The 27,701-nt window shown below is 49.3% G+C and overlaps 1 protein-coding gene across 3 annotated transcripts in view; it reads left to right on the top strand.

The window, feature by feature from the left end:
• The window catches only part of ALPL (alkaline phosphatase, liver/bone/kidney), a 25,293-nt gene extending 7,106 nt beyond the window's left edge, over positions 1-18,187 (top strand). The window contains exons 4-11 of one of the 3 annotated variants that reach the window (XM_006862341.1): positions 2,015-2,189; positions 3,070-3,245; positions 6,684-6,827; positions 8,723-8,792; positions 13,705-13,839; positions 15,609-15,800; positions 16,225-16,344; positions 17,539-18,187. In XM_006862341.1, the coding sequence (XP_006862403.1) occupies positions 2,015-2,189; positions 3,070-3,245; positions 6,684-6,827; positions 8,723-8,792; positions 13,705-13,839; positions 15,609-15,800; positions 16,225-16,344; positions 17,539-17,804 (1,278 nt within the window). In that variant the 3' untranslated portion in view covers positions 17,805-18,187. The remainder of the gene's footprint in view (positions 1-2,014; positions 2,190-3,069; positions 3,246-6,683; positions 6,828-8,722; positions 8,793-13,704; positions 13,840-15,608; positions 15,801-16,224; positions 16,345-17,538) is intronic. The other 2 variants (XM_006862342.1, XM_006862343.1) reach the window with 2 other exon arrangements.
• The last annotated feature ends 9,514 nt before the right edge of the window (positions 18,188-27,701 follow it).

Here is a 27,701-nt window from a genome sequence, read left to right as displayed (position 1 = left end):
ACTGGCCTCTAGCCTGCACAGCCTGCCAGGCATTCAGTTCTCCTGGGTCCCAGTAACCAACCCCACTGTGAAATGAGGGCTGCTGCAGCTCTTTCCCAAGACAACTTCTTCCTTTTCAGAAGTTTAGCTCATTAATTTTTCAAACTTTTGTCATTGAAGTATATTGTGGTTAGCTTGCACTGGGTTAATCCATGACTCATAGCGATCCCATGAACAGTAGAACAAAATGCCCTCCAGTCCTGCACCAGCCCAGCCTCATGATTCGTTGCTGATCCCTAGTGATCCATGGAATTTTCACTGGATTCTAATTTTCCATAGATCACCAGGCCTTTCTCCCTAGTCTGGAGGCTCCGCTGAACCTTGTTCAGTATCACAGCAACACGTGATCATCCACTGACAGACAGCTGGTGGCTGTACCTGTATAGTACACTGGCTGGGAATTTCGCCCAGGTCTTTCACACTGAAGGCAAGAATTCCACCACTGAGCCACTCCTATTAATGTTATGTGGAGCACAACGTTACTTTTTGACATTTATACAATATACGAGAGGACTTCCAAGAGATCATGGAAAAATACCACTCTCTTTTAATCTTCTTTTCCCATGAACTTTTTGAAACTGCCTTGAACAGTTTGAATTTTCAGAAACTGAACGTATGTATCTAACCAGCATCCAAGTCAAGAAGCATGACAGTGGTCAGAGGTCCCCTGGAATCCCCTCTAGTCACCAGCCCCCTCCCCACCAAGAACAGCCCCCATCGTGACTTCTAACAGCAGAGGTTAGCTGTGGCTTTCTGCTCCTGTGAAGATTTATAGAGCCCTGGTGTGGCAATGTAGAACAATCACTGGACTGCTAACCACCACAAGGTTGGCAATTCAAATCCACCAACCACTCTCATAAACCCTGCACTGGGTCGTTATGAGTTGGGACTGATTGACAGCACATATTAAAGAGTCACAGCCTTGTGAACCCTTCATGGGTCACTGTGAGTTGGAATGGGCTGGATGACAGTGAGTCGCCCTTCTTGTAACTCACAAAGGAACCCCTGGTGAGTGACACAATGGTCAAGCACTTGACTGCTAACCAAAAGTCGGCAGTCCAAACCAAGCAGCCACTCTGAAGGAGAAAGTAGAGGTAATTTACTTCCATAAAGATTGCCTTGGAAACCCTATGGGGCAGCAACGGGTTTAGTTGCTCACAAATTGCTGAGGAAAAGAGACAGAAAGGTAGTTTCAGGACCTGTATCTAGAGTAGCGTACTGGTTATGAATCGGACTGTGAACTGCAAGGTCAGCAGTTCAAAACTACCAGCTGTTCCGTGGGAGAAACATGAGGCATTGTGCTCCCATAAAGATTTACATACAGCCTCAGAAACTCTGTACAGACTCGCTATGAGTCCGACTCCATAGCACATAACAACAACAACAACAATTGGAGGTCTGGAGTCCTGGTGTGGCACTGCGGGTTAATGCACTGGACTGCAAAGTCAGTTTGAACCACAAGGTCAATGGTTCAAGCTTACCAATAACTCCTCAGAAACCCTATACAGGGTCTCTATGGGTCGGAACCGACTCAACGGCACTTAACAACAACTACAGGTCTGAACGGGATGATGCTGGGGGGTGGCAGAGAGCACCCACTCTCATTCCCACCCTCCCCATCTCCTTCTAGATCCTAGCTCTCCCTCACTACTCCTCCCTCTACCAGTTCTCCACTCCCTTCTTTATGACTCTCCTGTGCCCTCTCCATTCAAGAGCTCCTGAGAGGCCTCAATTGGCTGAGCCTGCTCCCTACCCCAACCCTCTTTTCCCCACATATTGGAGATCTGGGTTCTGGTCCCTTCCTGCTATATATATCACTGCCTGGGCACTGAGTGGGACAGGGAGCAGGCAACCAGGGGTCTCTCAGGGAAAATTCAGGGTCATACCCGTTCTCTATGAGTGTGTGTGAAGCTGGGGTGGGCAGCAGCATGGGCCAAGACCTGACCATCTCCTGATCCTTCTTTGCCACCTACAGACATACAACACCAACGCTCAGGTCCCCGACAGTGCAGGCACTGCCACGGCGTATCTGTGTGGGGTAAAGGCCAATGAGGGCACTGTGGGGGTGAGCGCAGCGACCGAGCGCTCCCAATGCAACACCACTCAGGGAAACGAGGTCACCTCCATCCTGCGCTGGGCCAAGGACGCTGGTGAGTGGGGAAACAGCAGGGAACAGGGCCCAGCTCTGTGAACTGCCTGGGCCTCAATTTTTCCACCTGTACAATGGAGAGATTGTTGAAAACAATTCCCTTCTGGGCTCTTACAATTCTGTTGTTTCAAGAGTCTATGAAATGCTCATCAAATAACCAACCCCCACCCCATGATAGGGAAGGCTAGTAGTGGATTTTAGGGGTGGTTCTAGTTTCAGGTGTTACACTGACCAGTTGAGATCCCAAGCAAACAATCTCATTTCCTTGAGTCCCTGGGTGGTACAAATCATTAGTGAACTCAACTAACTGAAAGTTTGGAAGTTCGAGTCTACCCAGAGAAAGATCTGGCGAGCTACTTCCAAAACTCAGCCATATAAAGACCCTACTCTGATAATATGGGGTCACCATGAGTTGAAATTGACTTGATGGCAACTGGGTAATTGATTCTTCACTTGGCTGGGTATGAAATGGGCATGCAAACGTAGGCCTCTCGAAAGTGGGGTGTGAGTACAAAATAAGGAGTTAGTCCCATTCCTCTTCCTCCCTCTCCCTTAGAAGAAGGGAGAACATGGAATTGGGGTGACCTAGTACATAAAATTAGAGTACGAGGCAGACCAACTCAGATGACAGAGCCATGTCTAACTTAAGATTCCTTGAGAGGAATCCCTGTGAGTGGGGGGCTTCCTGGAGGAGTTGGGTTCTGCTGGGTCCTATGTTGGGGGGAGGAGTCCAGCCCAGGGCCATCGGGACGGGAGGGTCACCAAGGTGGTGTGTTCTGAGCAGCCAGGGTATTTGGAAACTACCCACATACCCTTTGTCCAGATGGGGAGACTAAGATAGGGAGAGGGAGGCAGCTCAGACACCCCATCCCGTTGCTCAGGCAAGTCTGTGGGCGTCGTGACCACCACCCGAGTGAACCATGCTACACCCAGTGCAACCTACGCCCACTCTGCCGACCGAGACTGGTACTCTGACAACGAGATGCCCCCAGAGGCCCTGAGTCAGGGCTGCAAGGATATTGCCTACCAGCTCATGCATAACATCAAGGATATTGAGGTGAGTGCAGGCTGGGGCCGTGCAGGGACAGGGTTGATGGGGTGGGTCCTCGGGTGGGTCGGAAGCCTCAGGCCCAGGCTGGCCCAAGAAAAACTGCTTGGCCTGGTTACCCATAGCTGGAAGGGCTCCCAGCCCATCAGGGGATTTGCGGTTGGGGCAGGGAGGCACTGGGGGATTTCTCTGCGGTGGGGCTGGAGTTAAACCCTAATGTGGCCACCACCACACCCCAAGAACAGGCGCCCAGGGATTATTCCAAAAATGGGAACCTGACACAGCACCCCTGCATACACACACCATCATGGGAGTTGTGGGGGCGCAGGTACAGTGGCTGTTTGAGGGGAGTACCTGCCCTGCATAGTCATACCTACATAGGCAGCAGATGCTCTGTGCACACAACCAACACACAGACATGCTCTTGGAAAAGAGGCAGTGTGAACAATGATTACTGCAAGTTCTCGTTTTAAATTTCCTGACTTTGCATCCTGGATCTGCTATTGGCTAGCTGTGTGACCCTGGGTCAGTTCCTTGACCTCTCTGAGTTTCTATGTGCCCCTTTTTGCAACATACTTGCATCCATATGCCCATTGCGAGAACTAATCTCTGTAGGGAGTTTAGCACAGGGCCTAATACTTAGTGAGTGCCCAGAAAGTGGTAGTGTTAATGGGTTAGCCACGTGTCCCTACTCCAAAACACACACATTACATGCTGAGCAAGCCCACACTCGCCAGCATAGCACATGCCCCCAGACGTGGCCCACCTGAGGCACACACTCTGTTCTGAACCAAAACCTCCACCTTCTTCTATGCACAGACTCATGTTACTGACTGCTGGATAGGATAGGGGGAAAGGCAGGAGGGGAGGAGATGTTGGTCCCCTGAGCCTGAAAAGGGGGCTTCAGTGAGGCTCTGAAAAAGCTCTCAGGCCCCAGCCACTCCTCACCTCGGTTTCTCCCACCACCAGACCCTGCTAGACTTACCCTTGCCCTCCCCCCTGACCTTCCCCAATTGCTCCGTGTTATTAGTAACCCTGGTTCCCCTATCAGCCCATGTCTTCACTCTGCCAAGCCATGGATTAAGCACCCGCCTTTCAGGACAAAGAATCCTGTGGACCCTGCCCAGTGAGCAGACATTTGAGGCAAAGTCTGAAGCCTCAAATTTTCCCTTTTGAAGCCTCAGTTTCCCCACCTGTCTGGGGAACAGAGGGCCCACCTGCCTCCTCCTGGGACCCGGGACCCTTGGAGGCCACAATGAGATCATGGATGTGAGAACATTTGTTGGACAAGCACAGGGTGTAATTACGGGGCTGCTCTTTGGAGAGATTTGGCAGGCACAGCCCGAGATGGGGGACAGGAACTTGAGGGGGAGAGAGGCTTTCCCACTGTGGGCTGGTGGGGGGGGGGTTTACAAGGAGACACTCAGAGGGAGAGAGAGAAGAAACAAGGGAAAGAGTTTGGACAAGTGTGAGGGCTTTCTTCCCTCCCTGTCCTCTCAATTCCACCCCATCTCCCCCTGCACCACCACTACCCCAAAGCCCCTCAGTCCCTAGGTTCTCCATGAAACACAAATCCTGGTGTCCGCCCTGAAAATAAATATCTTCTGCTAAAAAAAAAAAGAGAGAGAGAGAGAAGAAAGAAAGAAAGACACAAACCCAAACCTCAAAGCCAAACAGCAAGTCTGTTATTTGGGAGTTTAATGAGTCCGTGTGAAGTCCCTGCTGGGTTGGAAACGATGAGACTCCAGCAAGAAGATTGGGGGCTTCATTTACCACCCTGGAAATGCCAAGGGGTCAGGTTCTGTGGGAACACTGGTGTTGAGGGGGAGGGTCCCCTTCTCTCAAACATCTCTACCCACAGAGCTCCTGGCTGGAACTTGCCCCTCTGGAAATATTTTTATTTCTACTATTCCTGGCAGTGAAAATAGCTACCAGAGTCCCCATGGGTGCTGAGGACTAAGTTGGATTGCTCTATGAGGGAACTTCAAAAAGTCCATTAACTTTTCATTGCATTTTTACACAAACATTCTGAAGCCCTCTTGTATTTCCTCCCATGACACCCCTATGGGCCGGTAGGTATTATTTCCATTTTATAGATAAGGAAACTGAGGCTCTGAGAGATTAAGTAACAGGCTCTGGGTCAATAAGAAATAGCAGGATATAAACTCAAGTCTGACAGCAAAGCCCATGTCCTTTCCAGTACCCCATGGTCTCAACTGGTCCTGGGGCACCAGCCTCACCTCTGACCCCTGCCTGGGCTCCTGGCTCCCTCTCTGCCCTGCAGGTCCTGGGTTCTGAGGAGGAAACAGGGTGCAAGGTAGAGAAGAAGCTACGAAGTGCCAGGCCTGGGGACCACAGTGCTGGTACCATCCTCTGGGCTCTGATCTCTCAAGGTGTCAGCCAGGGGCAGCGGCCTGGGCCAGAGCCCACGGTGACAAGAGGACACTGGTCAGGTGGTCATGGCGGGCAGCAGCTGTTTTGCTCTTGGCCCCCTTTTTAAAAATAGTCAAGACTTCAAACATGGACTCTGAAGGAAAACAAACAGCCCCGCGTCCATCCGCCCGCACATGCCAGTGGGGTGGGTAAAATTAGCCTGGCAGTAATTATACAGACGGTGCGTCCCAGCCCCGCTGTTTGCCCAGGCTGTGGTGGGCCAGCTCCCAGCTGGGCTGCCCTAAGACCTCCCTGGCTGGGGCCTCTGGCCAGCAGGCGTCTGCCTCACAATGGGGAGAAGAAGCTCTTAGAGGCCCTGTCCTTAACTCCCAGCACACAGCACAGCTCTGGCACCAGAATCAGAGGCCCTTGGTTCGAATCCTGATCCCACTATTTACTAGCTATGTAACCTTTCTGTGTCTGTTTCATTATTTGGAAAGTGAGGTAACATCAGTGCCCTGGCAGCTTTGCTACAAATTTAAAAGAAGGCCGTATCCCATCACTGTGTGGTGAACGGTCAGTACATGGCATTCCACTAATAAAGTGGGAGTTGTGTGTCAGACTTCTGAAAGTCAATTAATGTAGTAGACCATTGGTAGTGTCCTTGAATGGCCCATACTATTAATGTGCTTGGCAGCTAACTGAAGGTTAGAGGTTCAAGTCCAACCAGGATTGCCACAGAAGAAAGTCTGATGATAGTTCCCAAAACCAGCAACTGAAAACTAGGGAGTATAGGCATGCTGTTGCCGTGACTCAGAAGCATTTGGTTCTAGGTTACTGGTATCTCTAGTATTTCACCCTAAAGCCCCAAACCATGGCCCTGGTATGTATGATTCTATCTTGTGGGTCAGAAGAAAGTAGATTTTTCCTCCCAGACTAGAATGCTAGAGGCTGACAGGGCAGGGGGACTGAACCCACCATGATAGAAAAGTGCCCCACACCATCCCCAGGGTCTGGCTGTCCAGGCTGGAGTTCCTGGGGCTTCTGGGTACCAATGACTACCGTCCTCTTTAGGTGATCATGGGAGGCGGCCGGAAGTACATGTTCCCCAAGAACAGAACTGATGTGGAGTATGAGATGGACGAGAAGGCCCGGGGCACGAGGCTAGACGGCCTGAACCTCATCGACACCTGGAAGAGCTTCAAACCAAGGCACAAGGTACTTCATCCAGGGGCCAGCTGGCTGCAAGGCTTTCAACCGGGCGAACAGATGTCGTAGATGATGAAGCAGCTCTGGATCCAGAGGGCTAGGTGATGTGCAGGAGCATGGGTGGGGAATAATCCCAGCAGACTGTCAACCTGAGCACAGACTGCTGAGACATGAAGTACAAAGGATGAATCAGATGGTCAGGGAAAGAAACTCTCAGTGCTAGGTGGATTACAGAGGTTACAAGCCACAGGGAGAGGTCGAGAGCCCTGAGCAAGGAGGGATGGAGAAACACCTGCTGGAGAGTGGAGGGCTGGAGACAGGGCTGGGGTGGAGTGAGCATGGGGAGTCAGCGATAGCAGGCAGGAGGGGGGTCTGTTTGGCTGGGGAGGGTGCAAGCCTCTAATGGTGGTGAGGTGGAAGGCCCTGAACATGAGCTTACTTTGCCCAGAGCAAAGGACTGGACCAGAGGAATCAGGGGCCGTGGGAATGGCCCTTTAAATCTGCAGCAGCCACCAGGCACGGGCAGCTGGGGTCTGGAAATGACTGTGGTCAGAGCTGAAGACAGTGGGGAGCAGTCTGGCAGCCTCTTTGATGTTACTCTGGGGTTGGGTTTCTGAGGGTTCCAGGATTGGCCCTCCGGGAGGCCTCGTGGGATACAGCTGGGCCAAGATTCTAGTGGGGGCAGGGACCCGGGAATGGCTTCTATGGAGTGGAATGGGGGTGGATGAGTGGCTTTAAACCCGTTTCATTCCTCCTGAGTCAGCGCAAGCTGGGCCCAAGCCCCATCCTGACCAAACCCAGAAGACACTTTTCCTTCCGGCCTCAGTTTCTCCACATACAAATGGGGCCAGAGCATAATCGTTTTTGTCTAACCAGGGTGCTGACCCTTGAGCTCCTGAGACATAGAGAGGGTGCACACCCCTGCTTTGGGGCTGGGCCTGACAGGGTGTCATTATGGTACCCTTGAAGAAAGATTCTTAAAAGTGAGTTTAACTTGAACTGCTTAGTGGCTTGTTGTTGTTAAGTGCTGTGAGTCAATTCTGACCCATAACCCTGTATAGGGTTTCCAAGGAGCAGCTGGTGAGCTTGAACCACCGACCTTGCAGTTCAAACAACGTTGCAATCTGATGCATTAACCCACAGCACCACACCAGGACTCTGCTTAGTTGCTTAGAATGGGTTTAACATGAACATCTGTGTACCTCAGTGTCCTCGTCTGTAAAATGGAAATAAGTGTACCCACCTTGTACAATTAAATGAAGGCCTCCTTGGTGAAGCAGGGGTCACTTATGGTCATTTCTGGAATCTCCCTTTCTCAGTCTACCACCCTCCCCATAGCAACCCCTGAGGCTGTTCCAAGGAATAAGCTTGAAAACCATTGTTGCTAATGCCATGGCCCAGAGAGGGCAAGCGACTTTCCTAAGGACACACAGCTGCTTTTTGGCAGTGCTGGGACTCCCAGTTCAGGTCCTGTATGGTGCTATCTCTATGCTCTGAGGAAGCAACACTTCCTCCCACCCTCCTAGACAGACCTGAGCCTTTGCTTCCTCTTTGGTTCTCAAAACACAGAGCTCAGAATACACAACCCACATCCCTTGGCAGGCATTCCAGACCCCTCATGACCTACACCTGCCTCTCCCTTTCACCCTAGGATACCTCTGCCTGGGACCCCTGCCTTGTCCTGCTGTTAAAACCTCCACCAGGAAGCCCTCCCTGATCTTGGCTACCCACATCCCCACCTTCAGAATTTTCATCCCCTAAATGACAGTTGCCTGTTAGTGATTTCTTGCGATGAACAATAGGTCTTTAGAGAGGGATTGTTAACAGACTGAAAGAGCAAATACATGTCTTCCTCTGATTCCCCCAAGTCCCTGGCATGTGTTGACACAGGTCCTTCCTTCTAGCATGCCCACTACGTCTGGAATCGCACTGAACTCATGAGCCTCGACCTCCGTGCTGTGGACTACCTCTTGGGTAAGTACTAGTGGCTGAATGCATTGGAGGACAAGCAGCTGACTGCCCATGGATGGGGCTGGGTGAGTCTGGCAGCTGGGGTGTGACCCCAGCCCTCCCTGTCCCCACTCAGGGGCCTTTACCCTTGGGCTCCAGAACCTAGGAAGGACGAGGAAAGAGGTTCTGGTTCATGAAATTACTCCTGGAATCTGGCTGTGCTGCATGATTCGCCCCATTGGGTAAAAGCGGAAACAAGCTCAGAGAGGGAAAGTAAATTGTGACATGCCACACAGCTGATTAGAGTTATGACCCAGGCGAGTCCAACCTAGTTGGAAGCAGAAACTTGAATTTCTCTTGGGCTGTGGAGAAGGGCCCTGGAGTCGATTCTCCTGTGAAGCCAGAGGGAGAAGCCAGCCATGTTGTCTCTGCTGATCCTACCTGGGGACTGTCTCCCCTCCCCAGGATGTGGAGAGCAGGTGAGGGCCCAGGGACAATGCCAGGCTTGGGGGAGGGACGAGGCCCTGGAACCACACTGCTGATATCTAAGACCTCTTTCCACCTGGCTTTGTGCCGATAACTAGTAGCAAAATCTCCACAAATACTTCCCAGAGAGCACAGTTCCCTGAACCTGGGTGTGTCATTGGAGATTATGGGCTCAGATATGGGCGCCTAGAGAATCCCCCAGAAACACATACACAGCCCTCTGCTTACCTGAGTCCCAAGACACACACTCCAACCACACACAGACTCGGGAGAACCAAAGCCATCTTCCTGTAGTATGTACAGTTTGCTCACGGAGCTTAGAGCCAGAACATCTGACTCTACCACCTATGAGTGTGTGTCCTTGGTCAAGCGATTTCTCCTCTCTGTGCCTCAGTTTTCTCCTATGAAGTGAGAATAGTGACTCATCTATAAAATGAAGGTAATCATCAAGATTGTCATCAGGATTAACTGAACTGATGTTGTTGTTATGTGCCTAGCACAGGGTTTCCAAGCTATAAATCTTTACGGGAGCAGAAAGCCTTATCTTTCTCCCTCGGAACAGCTGGTAGTTTTGAACTGATGACCTTGATGTTAGCAGCCCAATTCGTAACCACTACGCTACCAGAGCTCCTTAAGTGTGGCTTCAATCTCATTGAAGGTCTTCCCATTTTTTTGGCATGATGTCCCTCTCCAGGGACTGGTCCCTCCTGATAACATGCCCAAATCTCACCATCCTTGCTTCTGGCTATACATCTTCTAAGACAGATTTGCTCCTTTTTCTGGCAGCCCATAATATAGTCAATATTCTCCAACATCATAATTCAAAGGCATCAATTCTTCTTGGGTCGTCCTTATTCATTACTCAGTTTTCACATCAGATTGAGATGAGGTTTTTTACAGTGTATTTGCCATTGCGTTGTGTCCTTTGATTTCTTCATGGTTGTTGATTGTGGATCCAGGTAAAGCGAAATAATCGACAACTTCAATATTTTCTCCATTTATCATGATGTTGTTTATTGGTCTGCGGTTGCTGCTAAGTGCCTTGGAGTTGGTTTCAACTCATAACAACCCTGTATTGTGTTTCCGAGGAGCAGCTGGTGGGTTTGAACTGCTGACCTTGTGGTTCACAGTCCAGTGCTGATCCTACAGCACGACACCAAGAGTCTGTTTATTGATTTAGTTATGAGAATTTTTGTTTTCTTTATCTTGCTTTCAGTATGGATTACTTCTCAACATAGAGCTGTACTGTTTGATACAGCAAGTGCTTCAAGTCCTCTACTTTCAGCTAGCAAGGCTGTGTCCTCTGCATATCTTAGGTTGTTTATGAGTCTTCCTCCAATCCTGATGCTGTGTTCTTCACGTAGTCTGGTTTCTTGGATTATTTGCTGAACATACAGATTAACTAAGTATGGTGAAGGTACACACCCTAACATACACCTTCCTGACTTTATACCACCCAGTATCCCCTTGTTCTTTTCGAACACCTGCCTCTTGGTCTATGTATAGGTTCTGTATGAGCACAATTTAGAGTTCTGGAATTTCCAAAATAGGCAAGAATCTTTCTGATATGCTCTGCTTTCAGTCAAGATGCATCTGACATCAGTGATGATATCACTCTTTACACATACTCTTCTGAATCTGGCTTGAATTTCTGGAAGTTCTCTATCAACATACTGCTACAATTGTTGAGTTATCTTCAGCAAAATTTTACTTATGTGTGATATTAATGATGATGTTGTTGTTAAGTGCCGTAGAGGAAATTCCAACTCATAGCGACCCTGTATGGGGTTTTCAAGGAGCAGTTGGTGGGTTTAAACCATTGACCTTGTGGTCCACAGTTCAGTGCTTATCCTACAGTGCCACATCAGGAGTCCATTTTGCATTTTGTTGAATCGTCTTTCTTTGAAATGAGCACAAATATGGACCTCTTCCTGTCGATTGGCCAAGTAGCTGTCTTCCAATTTTCTTGGCATAGATGATGAGTGAACACTTTCCACATTGCATCCATTTGTTGAAACATCTCACTTTATATTCTGTCAATTCCTCGAGCCTTGTTTTTCACCAGTGCCTTCACTGCAGCTTGGACCTCTTCCTTCAATACCATCGGTTCTTGATCATATGCATGCCTCTGAAATGGTTAAATGTCAACTAGTTCTTTTTGGTACAGTGACTCTGTGTACTCCTCCCATCTTCCCTTAGTATTTTCTGTGTCTTTCAATATTTTGCCCATAGAATCCTTTAGTATTTCAGGTTGAGGCTTGAATTTTTTCATATCTTTTTAATGACCTTTTGCTTTCTTCATGTATGATGTTCTTCATGTCATCACTCAACTTCTCTGATCTTCAATCACTAGTGTTCAGTGCATTAGATTTCTTGACTGTTGCTTCCATGAGTGTTGAAAGTGAGTAGTTCATAACTTAATTGTGCTCATGAGAAACCTGTGCGTAGACCAAGAAGCATCATTCAAACATAGGAAGGGGACATTGAATGGTTTAAAATTAGGAAAGTTTGTGCCAGGGTTGTATTCTTTCACCATACTTTTGCAATCTGTATGCTGAGCAAATAATACGAGAAGCTGGATTATATGAAGAAGAATGGGGCATCAGGATTGGAGGAAGACTCATTAACAACCTATGATATGCAGATGATACAACATTGCTTGCTTAAAATACTGATAAAGATCAAAGAGCACAGCCTTCAGTTTGGGTTGCAACTCAATGTAAAGAAAACAAATATCCTCACCACTGGAGTAATAAAGAACATCATGATAAATGGAGAAAAGATTGAAGTTGTGAAAGACTTCATTTTGCTTAGATCCACTATCAACAGTCAAGAAATCAAACAATGTGTTACATTGGACAGATTTGCTGCACAAGACCTCATTAAAATGTTAAAGAGCAAAGATGTCAGTTTGAGGACTCAGGTGGGCCTGACCCAAGCCATGGCATTTTCAATAGCTTCATATGCATGTGAAAGTTGGATAGTGAATAAGGAAGACCATAGAAGAATTGATGCATTTGAGTTATGATGTTGGAGAAGAATATTAAAAGTACCATGAGCTGCTAGAAGAGCAAACAAATCTGTGTTGGAAGTACAGCCAGAATGCTCCTTAGAAGCCAGGATTATGACACTTAGTCTCTCATACTTCATACATATTATAGAAAGGACTAGTCCCTGGAGAAGGACATCATGTTAGGTGAAGTGGAGGGTCAGCTAAAAAGAGGAAGACCCTCAATGAGATGGATTAGCACTGTGGCAGCAGCAATGGACTCGAGTGTAACAACGGTTTTGAGGTTGGTGTAGGACCAGGCAGCATTTTGTTCTGTTGTGCATAAGGTCATTTTGAGTTGAAACCAACTCACAACAACAACAATAGATTCAGGCTCTTACTTTGGCTCTCATGGATTTGTTTTGGATTTCTTCAGCTTCAATTTAAACTTGCGTATGAGCAACTGATGGCCTATTCCAGTTAGCTATGGCTAATGATATTGCTTTCTTCATGTATGATGTTCTCCATAGTCACTTTCCCAAATGTAGTCAATTTGACACTTGTGTATTCCATCTGACAAAGTCACAGTTTATGTTGCTGAAAAAAAATATTTGTAACAAATAAGTCTCTGGTCTTGCAAAAGTCTACCATGCAAACTCCAGCATCATTACTATCACCAAGGCCATACTTTTCCAACTACTGATCCTCCTCTTTGTTTCTAACTTTCATATTCCAATCACCAAGATGCCATTGTCAATGCATTTTGAGTTCATATCTCATCAATTTCAGACTGAAGAAGTTTAAATATCTTCAATGTCTTCATATTTGCCATTAGTGGTTGTATTTTGAGTGCCTTTAACTTGAAGGTCTCATCTTCTGGCACTGTATCAGACAATGGTCTACTGCTATTTGTAAGGGTTTCTGGCACTGTATCAGACAATGGTCTACTGCTATTTGTAAGGGTTTCTGGCATTGTATCAGGTAATGTTCTTTCTGCTGCTATTTGTAAGGTTTTCACCGGCCATTATTTTAGTAGTAGCTTGCCAGCTTTTTCTTCCCAGTCTTAGCATGGATCTGCCATTGAAACCTGTCAACCATGGGTGACCCTGCTGGTATTTGGAATACTGGTGACACAGCTTATAGCATCACAGCAACATGCTTTGCTTACCAATGGAAACAGAAAATTACTGAAACACCCTCTGAGCCTCACTCTCCTCTGCAAAATGGGCATGATGGTACCCTCATAGGGGATGGTTATGAAGATTCAAGAAGGCAGCATTTCCAAAGTGACTGGTATGATCCTGGGCCCATATGGGCCCCCAGATAAGCTCCCTTCCCTTCATCACACTCTACCCCCAAGCTGAGTATAGGGAATGTGTGCCCTGAGAGACCCCAGCTGCTTTAGGGTCCTTGTAGCAGAACCATGGACTCGCACCATCCAGGCCCCCCTGTCCTCCTCAGGTCTCTTTGAGCCAGGGGACATGCAGTATGAGCTGAACAGGAACAATGTGACTGACCCGTCACTCTCGGAAATGGTGGAGGTGGCCATCAAGATCCTGAAGAAGAACCCCAAAGGCTTTTTCTTGCTGGTGGAAGGTAAGGACTCCCAACCTGGCTACAGGGATACAGCCCTGGATCAAGGCTGCCTGGAATCAAGCTCTCGTACATCACTCTAGCCCTGGGATGGGGCATCCAGCTCTCTAGGAGAACTACCCTGACATGGAACTAGGGAGGTGAGAGGTGTGGACTGTGGAATCCTAGGGCAGGCAGGGCACCGCAAAGGGACCCCAGCTTTCTCAGTTAGGGAGGAGACAGGCTTCCTCCTTTTGGCCTGACTGTGGAAGGTCCTTGACTTTCTAGTGCTGCACGTTCAGCCCCACATTCACAGGGTTCCCAGCACTGTCATGAAGCCCCGGAGTCTGACGAGCTCTCCTACCACCCACAGAAAATAACCATTACCTGAACATTTCTGTAAAATGCAGATAAAAACCGCTTCACTCTCTTGTAAGTCTCCATTGCATCCAGAGACATAAAGTACTTGGAACAGGTCCCAGTAGCAAATAAAACCTCAGTGTTTTCATTTATATCACCATCATAGCTAAGTTAATAACAATAGGAAGTGTCGGGAAGTGATATTCTGGACTTTTCCACAGTTCTAACAGCTATTGTCTTCCGTGGTTCCTGATGTTGCCTCATTGGGATCCACATGTAAACACACAGAGACTCACACACATGTGGACATACAAGCACATATAATCTCTCATGGTCTCTCCCCTCCCCCGCTGCAAAACACAAACACACACACACACACACACACACACACACACACAGGTCCCTCCACCCTCCAGAGGCTTGTGGCTGCCAGCTTGGCTTGGCTACTTTCTTGCCAAACCCCAGGGGTTCCCACTCAGCACGGCGGTCTCATTCTGGCCCCGAACAGGCCTCTGACGCCAGGAACGAGCGGTGGTGAACATGAACTCCCCTGGGAGTAACTGTCTTTGTAAGCAGAGCCAGGATCGGGCTGCCAGGCCAGCTGCTCCCAAAGCCACAACAAAGGGAAGATCCACCCTGTCAGGCTGCCCAGCCAAAGCAGTTAAAGTCCAGGCTCCACAACCCTCAAAGCTGGAAGTATCCACCTAGGCAGCCTCATAGACCACTTAGGTCACACAGGGAGGCCTTCTGTGCTCATCTAGGGGATGCAGAACAGGCTTCAGGTTTCAAGAGGTCTATGGAAGCTGCCATGGGCAGGGCTCAGGCACTAAGAACTTCCACCATCCTGTATGCCGGAGCAACTCCTGCATCTTACACGTAGAGCGAATGTACTCATGGTGGAGAAAGACAAACAGGAGCTTTAATCCAAACCTCAGCAAATACCATCCTGGTCATGTGACTTCCTCACTCTAGGCCTCATCTGCTCCCTCTGTTAATGGGGTTGGCAGTACCCATCTCTGCCCAAGATTGTTGTGAAGGGGAAACGAGACATCAGTTTGGTGTGCCTGGCACGTAGTAGTACCCAGACATGCTGACTCGCCTTCCCTGCACCCCTGTAGTCTTCAGCTTTAATCAGCTGAAGAAATGGGACGAGAGCAGAGTGGGGTGGCGGGAAGAGCACACACTTTTCTGTCAGGTGGATCTGCTTCAAATCATTGCTCTGCGCGTTCTGTATGTGTGACTTTGGTCAAGACATTCCCTTTATGAGACCCCTGTAAGGTTGGCTTGTGTGGTACCTGGTGCACAGTAGGTACCCAGTGGAGGTGACTGCTCTCCCCTATCAAAGAAAAGTTATTCAGGCCATAGGATGGATGGTAGGGGTGGGGTATGGGTCATCTTCCCCCTAACTCAAAGCCTTTACCTGATGTTCCAAGGAGGTAGGATTGACCATGGGCACCATGAAGGCAAAGCCAAGCAGGCGCTGCATGAGGCAGTGGAGATGGACCAGGCCATCGGCCAGGCGGGCACCATGACCTCGCTAGAAGACACACTGACTGTAGTCACTGCTGATCACTCCCATGTCTTCACCTTCGGTGGCTACACCCCCCGTGGCAACTCCATTTTTGGTAGGTGGGCCTCCATTGGAGTGGGCACTGGGCACTCACAGGGTCTGTCCATCTGGGAAGAGAAGTGGGGTGGGACAGCCAGCCAATCCAGGGCCTGGCACATGGCAGGAACTGGGTAGAAGAGAAAGGTTACTGGTGGGTGGGGAGAATGTTTGACGTGGAGATGGAATGGGTTGAGTGCATGATTGGGTGAATCGCTGGGTGGAAGGATGGATGGCTACAAAGAAGATGGATGGAAGAGAATGAATACATGAATAACAGACAGGAGAGGATGTGTGGGTGGGAAAGATGTGGGCATGGTGGGAATTGAAGATGGTTGGTTAGAAGTAAATAGGATTTGGGAGTGTTTGAGCCCAAGTTGGGGGCTGTAGGGGTGGGCTCCTGGTGCTCCAACATGATCCTAGTACCACCCCCTCCCCTGCAGGTCTGGCCCCCATGCTGAGTGACACAGACAAGAAGCCCTTCACTTCTATCCTGTATGGCAACGGGCCTGGCTACAAAGTGGTGGCTGGTGAACGGGAGAACGTCTCCATGGTGGACTATGGTGAGGCGGCCACAACCAGGACTGGGAGGGTACAAAGCTCCCTGCTGGTACAGACTTATAGGTCTCAGAATAGCTAGGACTTGAGTCAAACTCATCATCTAAACTGGATTCCCATTCTACAAGTTAGCAACTGTGTGACTTAGGGCATGTGAAACTTCCACGTTTCCCAGGTTCCAGTTTCTCCATAAAGGATACTACCTCCCTAGGCTGTCTAAAGCATGAGATGGGTGGAGAGTTACTTAGTGCAGTGTCTGGTACAGGTAGGTGCTAGATGTGTTATACATTTTTACTGGCTATATATTTGTTGTTATTGTTGTTGTTAAGTGGCTTCGAGTCGGTTCTGACCCTGTAGAGGGTTTCCAAGGAGCGGCTGGTGATTTTCAACCTCTAACCTTGTGGTTCAAACAGAACTTTCAGTCCAGTGCATTACCCCATAGCACCACACCAGGTCTCCATATGTATGTTGTTGTTGTTGTTAAGTGCCGTCGAGTCGGTTCCGACCCATAGCGACCCTGTACAGGGTTTCCGAGGGTGTAAATCTTTATACACCAGGCTATTTATAGTATTCCAATATATAGTATATGTAGATTTCCAATATATGGATTTCCCATCTTGTTCATTCAGTTTTCATATTATTGACTATTAATTTGTTGTTGATACCCCGAGAGACCCCTGGGAGTCTAATGATCCAGCCCATGGTAAAAGGCAAGCCCCACTTCTTCATTTGATTCTTCCCTGCTAATCCAAACAGCCTACTAGTTACCAATTGCCTTGGGATCAATTCTGTGCATGTGGGAGTAGAACTGTGCTCCACAGGATTTTCAATGACTGATCTTTTGGAAGTAAATTTCCAAGCCCTTCTTCTGTGGCACCTCTAGGTGGATTAGAACTGCCAACCTATTGGTTAGAAGCCTAGAGCTTAACTCTTGGTGCCACCCAGGGACTCAGATACCCCAAATTAAGTTCATCTTCTCTTTGGGGAAATAAGAGTATAGGCTCTTCTGATTAAGAACAGACTCAAGTTCAAATTCTATGACCTTGAGCAAAATGACGTCACTGCACTGAGCCTCGGTTTCTTCTTCTATAAAATGGGGGCATTGAATTCAACCTGGAAGAGGAACAGAGAAGCTACACACATAGTGCCAGACCCCTCTGCCTGGCAGCCACTTAGCAACTGTTTCTTCTGGCCCGCAGCTCACAACAACTACCAGGCTCAGTCGGCTGTGCCCCTACGCCATGAGACGCACGGCGGGGAGGATGTAGCAGTCTTCGCCAAAGGCCCCATGGCACACCTGCTCCACGGCGTCCATGAGCAGAACTACATTCCCCACGTGATGGCTTACGCAGCCTGCATCGGTGCCAACCGCGACCACTGTGCCTTGGACAGCTCAGCGGGCAGCCCCTCTCCAGGTTCCCTGCTGCTCTTGCTGGCCCTGCTCCCTGTGAGCATCCTGTTCTGAGGGCCCAAGGCCTGGGCACACATCAGCCCATGACAGATGGCCAGCCTCCCTCTCCCAGCACTGCCCTCCTGCCTGGCAGCCCGCACCTCAAGGGGTGGAAGGCAGAATCTTATGCAGCCTCCACAGCTGCCATAAAGGGGACCCAGGAAACCAAAGCCTGCCGCCTGCCTGGCTCCTCTCTGGAATCCTCCACCAGGGCCAGACCAACTCCTGGTCCCCGGCCTCCTCTCCCTCCCCACTGCTCCTTTGGCCAACAGGGTAGGTTTCTCTCTGGCAGCCAGAGAGCACAGACTGCAGGATTCTCAAAGCATCTTTTTTTTCTAGCAAACATACTTCCCCAGACCCGGAGGCCCTGGAGCCTCCATGGAACATTCTGGATCTGATGTACCCATCCCCTTTTTCCTTCGCCCAGGAGCCCACCAGGTCCCACCATGCTTTGGCCCCTGCCCTCAAGCCCAGCCCTGCTGCAGAGGAGACCATGTCCCTCTCTTCAGATGAAGTTTGCTCACTCATTCACTCCAAGGCCATTCGGGATCCAAGGGACTGGCCCCCAACCCCAGGGTGGCCCAGGCTGGGGCAGACACTTCCCAGCTCCCAACACGCATGCCAGCTCCTCTCTGAAGCGACTCTCCTGTTTGGAACAGCAAAAATTTTTCTCTTTTTGGTGTTGGTTAAAAGGGAACTCAAAACATTTAAATAAAACTTTCCAAATATTTCTGAGGACAGAGCTGAGTCTTTGTGGTCACTGAGGAACAGACTGAAATAAGCTCATTTTTCTCTGGGAAGAGCTGGACTCAGGGCTCAGGATAGCGGGGTGGGTATGGGCAAGGAGGGAGGGGTTGCCTGCTGACCTGGGGGCTTTGACACACTCACATTGTTTTGTGTCTCTGTGTCTCCATTTCCTTAAGCTATGATATCCACCTGAGAGAGGATTTCAGCTACTTGTTTATTTGTTGAACAAAGTTTGAGTATGCGCTAGACATTGTACTAGGTCTTAATTTAATGGTGAATAAAACAAACGTGTCCCTTGTCCTCAAAGAGCTTACAGCCTAGCTCAATAATTGAGGTTTTCTTTTCATTTCCAATTGTCAAAAAGAGACACTGGCATTAGAATTGTACCTGGCACTGTGTTTGCGCCTTTTTGTCTCACTGGAACGAAAGTCGCTGTAATGATAATAATCATAGCAGTGAACTCTGATCATTTACTATAGACCAAGCTCTGTGCCTGATGCTTTTATGTTCATTTCACTTAATCCTCACCAGGAAGTAGGTCCTCGTCTTCCACATTTATAAATGAGGAAGCCAAGGATTGGAATGTGATACAACTGCCTGTCCACATTATTTAATGCCAGATAAATTGTGAAGCTGGGGTTTGAAACCAGGTCTGTCTGAATGAAACTTACTAACATTCTCTATTTGCTTATAATGCATTTCCCGCCTCTTGCCAAGCAGATTCTGAAGCAGCCATTACCACAAATCAGTTCAATGTGAACTCAGAAAGCTGAGAAACTGTATGTCAGAAGTGGGAAATCCTTCAGGAATGAAAACACAACTGAGCAGAAAATTTCTCTCTGAGCTGCCTAGCAGGCCTGGCAAAAAGGGAATCACAGCCAAGCTGATGCAGGGCTAAACAGTGAACGTACATGAGGACGTGCATACATTCTTGCTAGGAGGAAGAGCCACCTCACCTAGAACCCTACACAGTACACTGGTTCCTAGGTGCCATTCCCATACTACTTTTGCAATTTTTGCCCTATTGCTAATCTTTTATTTACTGGATGGTTTTTGCTTGTCCTTTTTTAATTCATGTCTTTAAGTAGCCTGTTTTTAAAAGATCATCGGTGCCACCTCAAATCAACTTGTGTGCAAACCATAGTTTATGTCTCAGGTTGGATTTTCCCAAACCCTGAGACAAGGATTTGAGAGAGTCCCAGTTGGTGAGTGGGGAAATGAGATAAGGAAGGGCAGGAAGCTGAAAAGGGTCTATTAAGTAGGTTACCAATGTGGGTAACGGGCTCAATCCCACTACAGAACTCTGGGAGAGAGTGTAGAAGATGCACTTCAGAGTTATCCCACGCAAAGATCAAGGGAGCTGTGATAGTCTCCATCTCATCCATCACTGGCTACGGGCCACTCCTAGGGAAATGAACACCAGTGCTTACAATTTGCCCCCTATACTGGAACATCAATGCTCAACAAATGGCCAAAAACATCTGATAAACTTTGAGATACACTGATGGGGCTAAAAAAACATGGGCAGTCTCTGCATCATCACTTTCTTGGTTCTGCGTTATTTGGTTCAAGTTGTTTAACTTCACCGATCCTCTGTTTTCACAACTCAACATATAGAGTCTAGCACATACTAAGCTCCTAAGATTATTTTAGGGACAGAAGCTCTTCCTACCAGACTGTGGGATGATGTGGCATCAGTGATTCTGAGCAGCCACTTCCCAGCCTTCATCACTCTTCCCTTACCTGGCCTGGGTCCTGCCCTTGCTCAGAACTGGGTTAACCATCATCCCTATTGTAACTGTTGGTGGTTTTGTGTCCTAATTCAACCAGATGTCCCACTCCATCCATGAGCACTCCTGGCCTTGGACCCAGAAGCTAAGAATAGGCAGTCAGTGACCATAACACTGCTGCCCTAGAGGCCTTGTTGTTATGTGCCGTGGAGTCGGTTCCGATTCATACAGGGTTTCTGAGGCTGTAAATCTTTACAGGAGCAGAAAGCCTCATCTTTCCCCCGCAGAACAGCTGGTAGTTTCAAACTGCTGACCTTAAGGTTTGCAGCCTGATTCGTAACCACTACGCTACCAGAGGCCTTAGGGAAAAGGAATAAGGGTGAGCCAATAAAGCCACTCAGAGAGGTAGCGTAGTGTGCTGTTACAAACATAAATCTCAGTAACGTAGCACCATAGACGTTTATTCCTATCTCAAACACCACTCGAATGGTGGTGCTCCTGGTCAGGTGACAGAGAGCCAGGCTCTTTCCGTCTTGAAGCTCTGCTCAACTTCAGTTTTGGATGTCCCTTTCATCTGCCAACACGTCCAGAAGGTAGCATACAATGGAAGAGATATTGTTATGGTTGTTAAGTGCTGCCAAGTCATTTCCGATTCAAAGTGACCCTGTATAGGGTTTCCAAGGAAGGCCTGGTGTGTTTGAACTGCCAGTCTTGTGGTTGAAACCGGCCTTGAGGTCTAGTGATGATCTTACTTCACCATACCAGGACTTAGTGGATACTTAACATCTGGTGTGGCACTGTAGGATAAGCACTGTACTGTAAGGTTGGATTAAACCACAAAGTCAGTGCTTCACACTCACCAGCCACTCCTCGAAAACTCTATACAGGGTCACTCTGAATCAGAACCGACTTGACGGCACTTAACAGCAACAACATTTTAACATCTTTCTCAACCTAGCACACATCACTTCCATTCATATTGGAGAGAACTAATCACATGATCTCAAGGAGCTCTAGTAGCGTAGTGGTTACAAATCGGGCTGCAAACCACAAGGTCAGCAGTTCGAAACTACCAGGCGCTCCATGGGAGAAAGATGAGGCTTTCTGCTCCTGTAAAGATTTACAGCCTCAGAAACTCTGTACAGGGTCGCTATGGGTTGGAACCGACTCAACAGCACTCAACAACAACAATCACATGATCTCACCTAGATGCCAAGGAGGCTGGGAAATGTAGTCTCCAGCTGGGCAACAACTCTAGAGCAAAGTTTCTCAACCTTGGTACTATAGACATTTTTAAGCACTGTAGTGTTAAGCATTGGTTCAAACTCACCAGCCACACCTCAGAAACCCTATATAAGGTGGCTAAGAGTCAGAACCGACTTGATAACACTTAACAACAACAATTCTGTTCATTATAAAATGGTTAGCAGTATCCCTGGCCTTTATCTAGTATACATTCATAATACTACTATTCACAATGTGACACCAAAAATGTCTACTATAAAATGAGCCAAACTCACTGCCAGTGAGTCAATTCTGACTCAGATGACCCTATATAGGGTTTCCGAGACTGTAAATCTTTACAGGAACAGAAAAGCTCATCTTTCTCCTGCAGAGAGGCTGGTGGGTTTGAACAGCCAACCTTGTGATTAGCAGTCCAGTGCTTATCCTACATACATTGCCAAATGCCCCCTGGGAACACAATCACCATGGCTGTATCATAAAGAAGGGACATGGGACACCTGGGTGGGTGGTCCAGTGGCTGCCTCAACTTTACTTATTTACTCATGCACCCCCAGACACCCTAAGCAACTCAGAGTATATTTTTAAATTAGAAGGTTTCATATATGATCTAGATTTCTGGAAGTTTTGACAATGAAAATCTGGCTGGCAGGGGCCCTCACATTTCTTACACTGAGCCCATCTAGTTGAGTGCCACATCATGTGGGACCTGGTAGCAGACATCAAAAACACCAGAGGGTTTGCCCTCAAGGGACTCACAGTTCATGACAGACCATCCAGGGAGGTGGGAAGCAACGAGCTTTGGGGGCACCTGACCCAGCTGGAACACAAATAGGCACAGAGACTGGGAAGGTAGCAAGTGAGTCAAATTTAAAAGGGAAGGTAGACTTATAGCAGGGCACTGGGAAACAGATGCGAACTCAGAAGGAAATGTTGTGAAGGGAGATAAGCTTGGAAAAGTGGGCAGGAGGTTCTCGTGCCATTCAAAGGAGCAGAGGGTTGGCCATGGAAACCCTAGAGCGTCATAGGAGATTCTGAGTAGGAAGGTGGGCATCAGTTTTGAAAGATCTCCAGGTAGCTGCAAGAAGAGGAAGTGGAGGCTGGGTGAGCCTCAAGGAGGCTGTTGCAGGAGAACCTGTCCAAGGATATGGGAAGGGCGAACCAACATCAGACGTAGCTGGGAGTCTAGTGTGTCAAGAAGAGAACTAGGTCAGCATGTGAGTGGATAGATTTTCAGGAAACTGACCAATTTGAGACTTAATATAGGAGCCCTGGTGTGGTGCTGTGGGTTAATGCACCAGTTCAAACTGCAGAGTCGGCGGTTCAAGCTCACCAGCTGCTTCTCGGAAACCCTATCTATACAGGGTCGCTATGGGCAACTCGAATGGCACTTAACAACAACAACAACAGGAGGGAGCAGGGCACCTAGAATTCACCACAACCCCCTACTAAGTCCTGGAGGGCTTCAGGTCACTGAAGTTGCCCCTTTGAGGGCACATTCTCATGCTTTGCCTCTCATCAGAATCTTTCCCATCATCCTATGAGCTGGGCAGCATCTTCTCCATTTTACAGATGGGGAAAGTTGAAAGTCAGCAGGACATATGGCTCCTAAATAAAGGAAGAATTTGAATCTGAGTCTGCCACATTCTCCCCTTTGTCTCTGGAGCACTAACCTTGCCAAGGAAAACAACGCCACCCAGCTCCATGTGCCACAGAACCGTGGGCTACCCCAGGCCTCCCCAAGCCCGATGATGGGGTGGTGAGAGCCCCTGAGACTGCAGCATTTGTAATTAGCCTGATGCTGACTGGGAGACCTCCCGCCGAGCTCTCACACCTAGATCTGGGGGAGGGGATTAAGTTCTCAGAAGGATTTGGGCTCTGAGTGTCAGTGTGTCTTCCTCTTGGCCTTGTGCGGCACTGCCTTGATCATTGTGACAAGCTTTTCTGCCTCTTCAGCTTTCTGTGTGGGAGGAGGTAACATACCTCCCGCCAGCCATTGGGGGCAGCTGGGCTGGGGTCCCCTGGCTGGGACTGGTGCAATGTCTCCCTCCTGGGTACTGAACGGTGGACACATGACCTGCCACCACCAGAAGGACGTGTCTCAAGTGTCCCAGTGTCCAGGCACTGTTCCGAAGTGCCTTAGACTCTCTCAGCTGCCTTCAGAGCCATCCCATTCCACAGGTGCAGAAGCAGCAGCATTCAAAATCCCGAACTAGAAACTGGCCAGTATGGTTAGCCACAGGTCTCAACCTGACCTTGGACATGACCTTATACCTGTTAGTGTCAGGCAGAGCAGGGCTGAATGTCAAGGTTAGCTCTTACCTTGGCCGACTGTACCCCTTGGGAGAGTCAATCTCCTGCAGCCTAAATTCAAAGCTGAAGAGTGTGTCAGTGTTTGGTGAGCAGGCCTCTAGCCCTGGATTTGGGCCCAAGCCCCATTTCTAACTCACCTGGCAAATCACTGCCACCCTTTGTGGACTCAGAGATGTTGAAGTCACAACCTCCTGGGTGATCTGGGATGGAGAGGGCCAGAAAGCAGGGATCAGGACATAACTCTGCCCAAGAGTGAGCAGGCAGTGAGTGACTGGGACCAGGCCCTCTTGGCCTGGAAAGGAAAAGGGCCCAAGGCTGTGTCCCTGTCCTGGTAAGGAGTGCCCACTGTCTCCAGCCAAGTCCCTGCCTTCTTCACCTCCATGCTTGGGCTCCTGGGTCAGCCTGGGAGACACGAGCTGAGGGGGTTCTGCACTCAGCTCCCAAGCACTCCCACCCCCTGGATTGGGGAAATGGCAGCTCTCAGGCTATATCATGAGGGCAGCCTGTTGAGTCAGGGTGAGGGAGGGGCTGTCCCCTTTGTCCTCACTGGAAATGTTGGGGAGGGGTGGTCAATGAGCAGGATTATGCTTGAAAGTGGGCAGGAAAGGCATAATGGGGGTATGATAGGGTTTGGGGGTGACAGATAAGGAGCCTGCAATTTTCTTGGTCACAGGGGAAGCCCCTGGGAGGTGAAGCTGGAAGGAGGGATGAGACCAATTAGGCTTTGGAAAGATAGCCCTGACTGTTTGCAGAGAACTGAAGCTGGAGAGCCAGGTGAGAAGTTATAGTGGGTTGGGCCAAACTGGAGGTGTGGGGGCTGGTGAGAAACAAACTGCGGAATTAGGGACCCACACACACACACACACACACACACACACAGTTTTGGGGTCTGAGCAACTGGGTGAATGGAGATATCATTTAGGGGAGTTTGTTGTTGTTGTTGTTAAGTGCTGTCTATTCGATTCCAACCCATAGCAACTCTGTATAGGGTTTCCAAGGAGTAGCTGGTGAGCTTGAACTGCCAACCTTGCAATTCAAATGGCTTTACAGTCTGGCACATTAACCCACAGCGCCACCTAGGGGAGCCGATTTGAGGAGACAACAGAGTTGAGCTGGGGTCACACTAGGTTGGAGATGATCTGATCACTGCACATCCTACTAGGGTGCTGGGTAGGTTGTGGGGGAAAAAAAGAGTCTGACATTCAGGAGGGGATTCTAGGCTGGAGACAGAAGGGTGAGAGTGGGGATGGTAAGGGGATGTGGAATGGCCAGGACTTGAACTTGGGTCTGTCAGACTTCAAAGCCCACAGGAGCTCCTTCCACTCCAGCGTGCTGCCTTGTTGAGGAACTCGGAACAGAGGGACCTTGCCTGAGGTGTAGGGTGGGGGCAAGGAGGAGCCCCTGAGAATGAATGTGGGAATGACTGAGATCCTTCTAGCCTGGCTACCTTCCTCTAAGCTGCAGCCTGGAGACAGAGTCCTGTCCCTTGTCCATTGTACAAATGGAGATACTGAGACCAGAGGTGGCAGGGTTGAGATCTAGATCTGCCTGCCTGCCAAACCTGACTTTTCCACCAGCTTCTGAGGTAGGATCTTGTCTGAGCTAGTTCAGCGACACTCCTGAGCAGGAGTGTCTCTCTGGAGGCCCTCAGATGGATCTAGGACCTAAAGACTTCTATACTGAACCCCCACACACCCAAAGGGATTCTTTGCCTGCCCCTCCCTTTCCAGTTCCATCCTTGATGTGCAGGACCCCTTGAAGCCCCTGGCAGGAAGACCTTGAGCCTGGCTATGATGGTTGGGGCTTCTGCCCCAGGGCCAGGATGGAGGCCTTCTGGCCTCTGTCCAGACCACCCAGCGCCAGGGCCTGGTGGAGCCCGGCGGGGCTGCTGGGCCGTGCTCCCAGGCCGGCCAGCCACAGTCTGGCTCCGCCTGAGGGGCTGTGGCCTGGGAACCGCTAGCTGTCTCCTTGGGGAAGCGGCTGGGATCTCCAGAACAAACAGGGGAACCGCAGGCCCCACTGGCCAAGGAGGAACAACTGTTCCTGGCCTCATCTGCCAACACCCCACTCTCTGAGCTGGCCCTGCGCTTCTCAGGGGATATGAGAGAAGACTGGCAAGCTGTGTATGGCTCAGAGAGAGACAAAGGCAGGCCACAGAGCAGAAAGCAGAGTTCTTTTTGTAACCAGTGAGGAAGGGACAGATCAGCTGGGATCTTCTGTGGCTGGATAAAGCTGTGACTGAGAGACTCAGGTGGTCCTAAGCCCTGAGTCCAGGTGGCCATTTCCTCTCAGCCTCAAGCCAAGAAGAAAGCCCTGCAATCAGAGCTGGATTCAAACCTAGACTCTGCCATATCCTAAATGAGAGGCCTTGGGCAAGTGACTTTGTCTCTCTGTGCCTCAGTTTCCCCCTGCTTCCCAGAGTGGTGGTGAGTTGGCAGAGCCCCCTAGGTGGAAAGTGCCTAGCACAGGACACGGTAGGGTCACAGGAACATCTGTCACTGACCTGTGGCTGTGGGGGGCCGGTGGGGGCCGGAGCCCTTGGGGCCCCTGTGCCTTGGTAGGGCAGGCCAGGACAATGTACTGATTTAGACCAGCTTGGGGATGGGCACATCTGACTCCACTAAAAGCCACAATTAGAGCCCAATTTAAAGAAACACTGTGTTAGTCCTAGCCCCTCCCCGGGCAGATGTGATTATAGGCTCCGAGCTAAACCGTTACTAACAGGATGACACACAGAGGGGCCCTTTCCCGTTCAGGGCATGGCAAAATGTCCAGTCCAGCCCCCTTGCTACACAACTGGGGACACCGAGGCCCAGGGCAGGAGGGGACAGGCTCCAGTTCACACCACAGGTTAAGAAGGGAGCCGGCCCCACCTTTGCTTCCCAGTAGCCACTCCAAGTTCCGTGCTCGCCACTTGATTTTCTCTGAAGAATTTATTGCTGCAGAAGCCAAAGACACCTTGAAGGAACCAACATTCTGTGACAAGTAGGAATGGGGCTAAGATAGATGGAGCCCCAAGAGGAAGTGGGGCCTGCCTGGAACGGCCTCAGTGTGACACTGGCTGGGAACCAGGGCTATGGGCTTGTCAACCACTCTTTCCCTGCCCAACCCCCACCCACCCACCTACCCACCAAACCCAACCCACTGCCAACCAGTTGATTCCAACTCACAGCGACACTACAGGATAAACTGTCCATGGGCTTCCAAGGCTGTTATCTGTACAGAAACATCTTTCTCCTGAGGAGTGGCTGGTGGGTTGGAACTGCCAACCTTTCTGTTAGCCGTGAAGTGCTTTAACCACTGTGAAACCAGGGCTTCTTGCGGGACCTACAAGGGCCTTGAAATACCACTATTAATAGTAACAGCAGAAGCTCCTCTTGATGAAGTGCTCACCTGGACAGGTAACAGCTCACAAACCCTCACATGTGAGGGATGGGGAAACTGAGGTTGTAAGGGGCCAACCAACTTGCCCAAGGTGACACCAGAAGCATGTGGCAGAGCAACAGAGCAAGAGACAGGAACAGGTATATTCTGGTTGGAATTGGACTACCTGCTGAGCTCCTTTGAGATAAGGCCTGGGGGCAGGGGTGGGTCATCTCAGGGAATTGTTGTTAGGAGGAGGTACAAGAGCTGAACAGAAAATCTCAAAGGTCAGTTAGAGAAGATAAAGTCAAATATTACAACAAAATGTGCAAAGATCTGGAGACAGAAAACCAAAAAGAAAGAACACGTTCAGCGTTTCTCAAGCTGAAGGAACTGAAGAAAAAATTCAAGCCTCAACTTGAAGTATTGAAGGATTCTCTGGGCAAATTATTGAATGATGCAGAAAGCATCAAAAGAAGATGGAAGGAATACACAGAGTCACTGTACCAAAAGGAAA

Source organism: Chrysochloris asiatica, unplaced genomic scaffold, assembly GCF_000296735.1.
Source record: "Chrysochloris asiatica unplaced genomic scaffold, ChrAsi1.0 scaffold00047, whole genome shotgun sequence".
Taxonomy (NCBI): Eukaryota; Metazoa; Chordata; class Mammalia; order Afrosoricida; family Chrysochloridae; genus Chrysochloris; species Chrysochloris asiatica.
The sequence above is the reverse complement of the archived record's forward strand: the minus strand, read 5'-3'. Positions and strand labels throughout refer to the sequence as shown.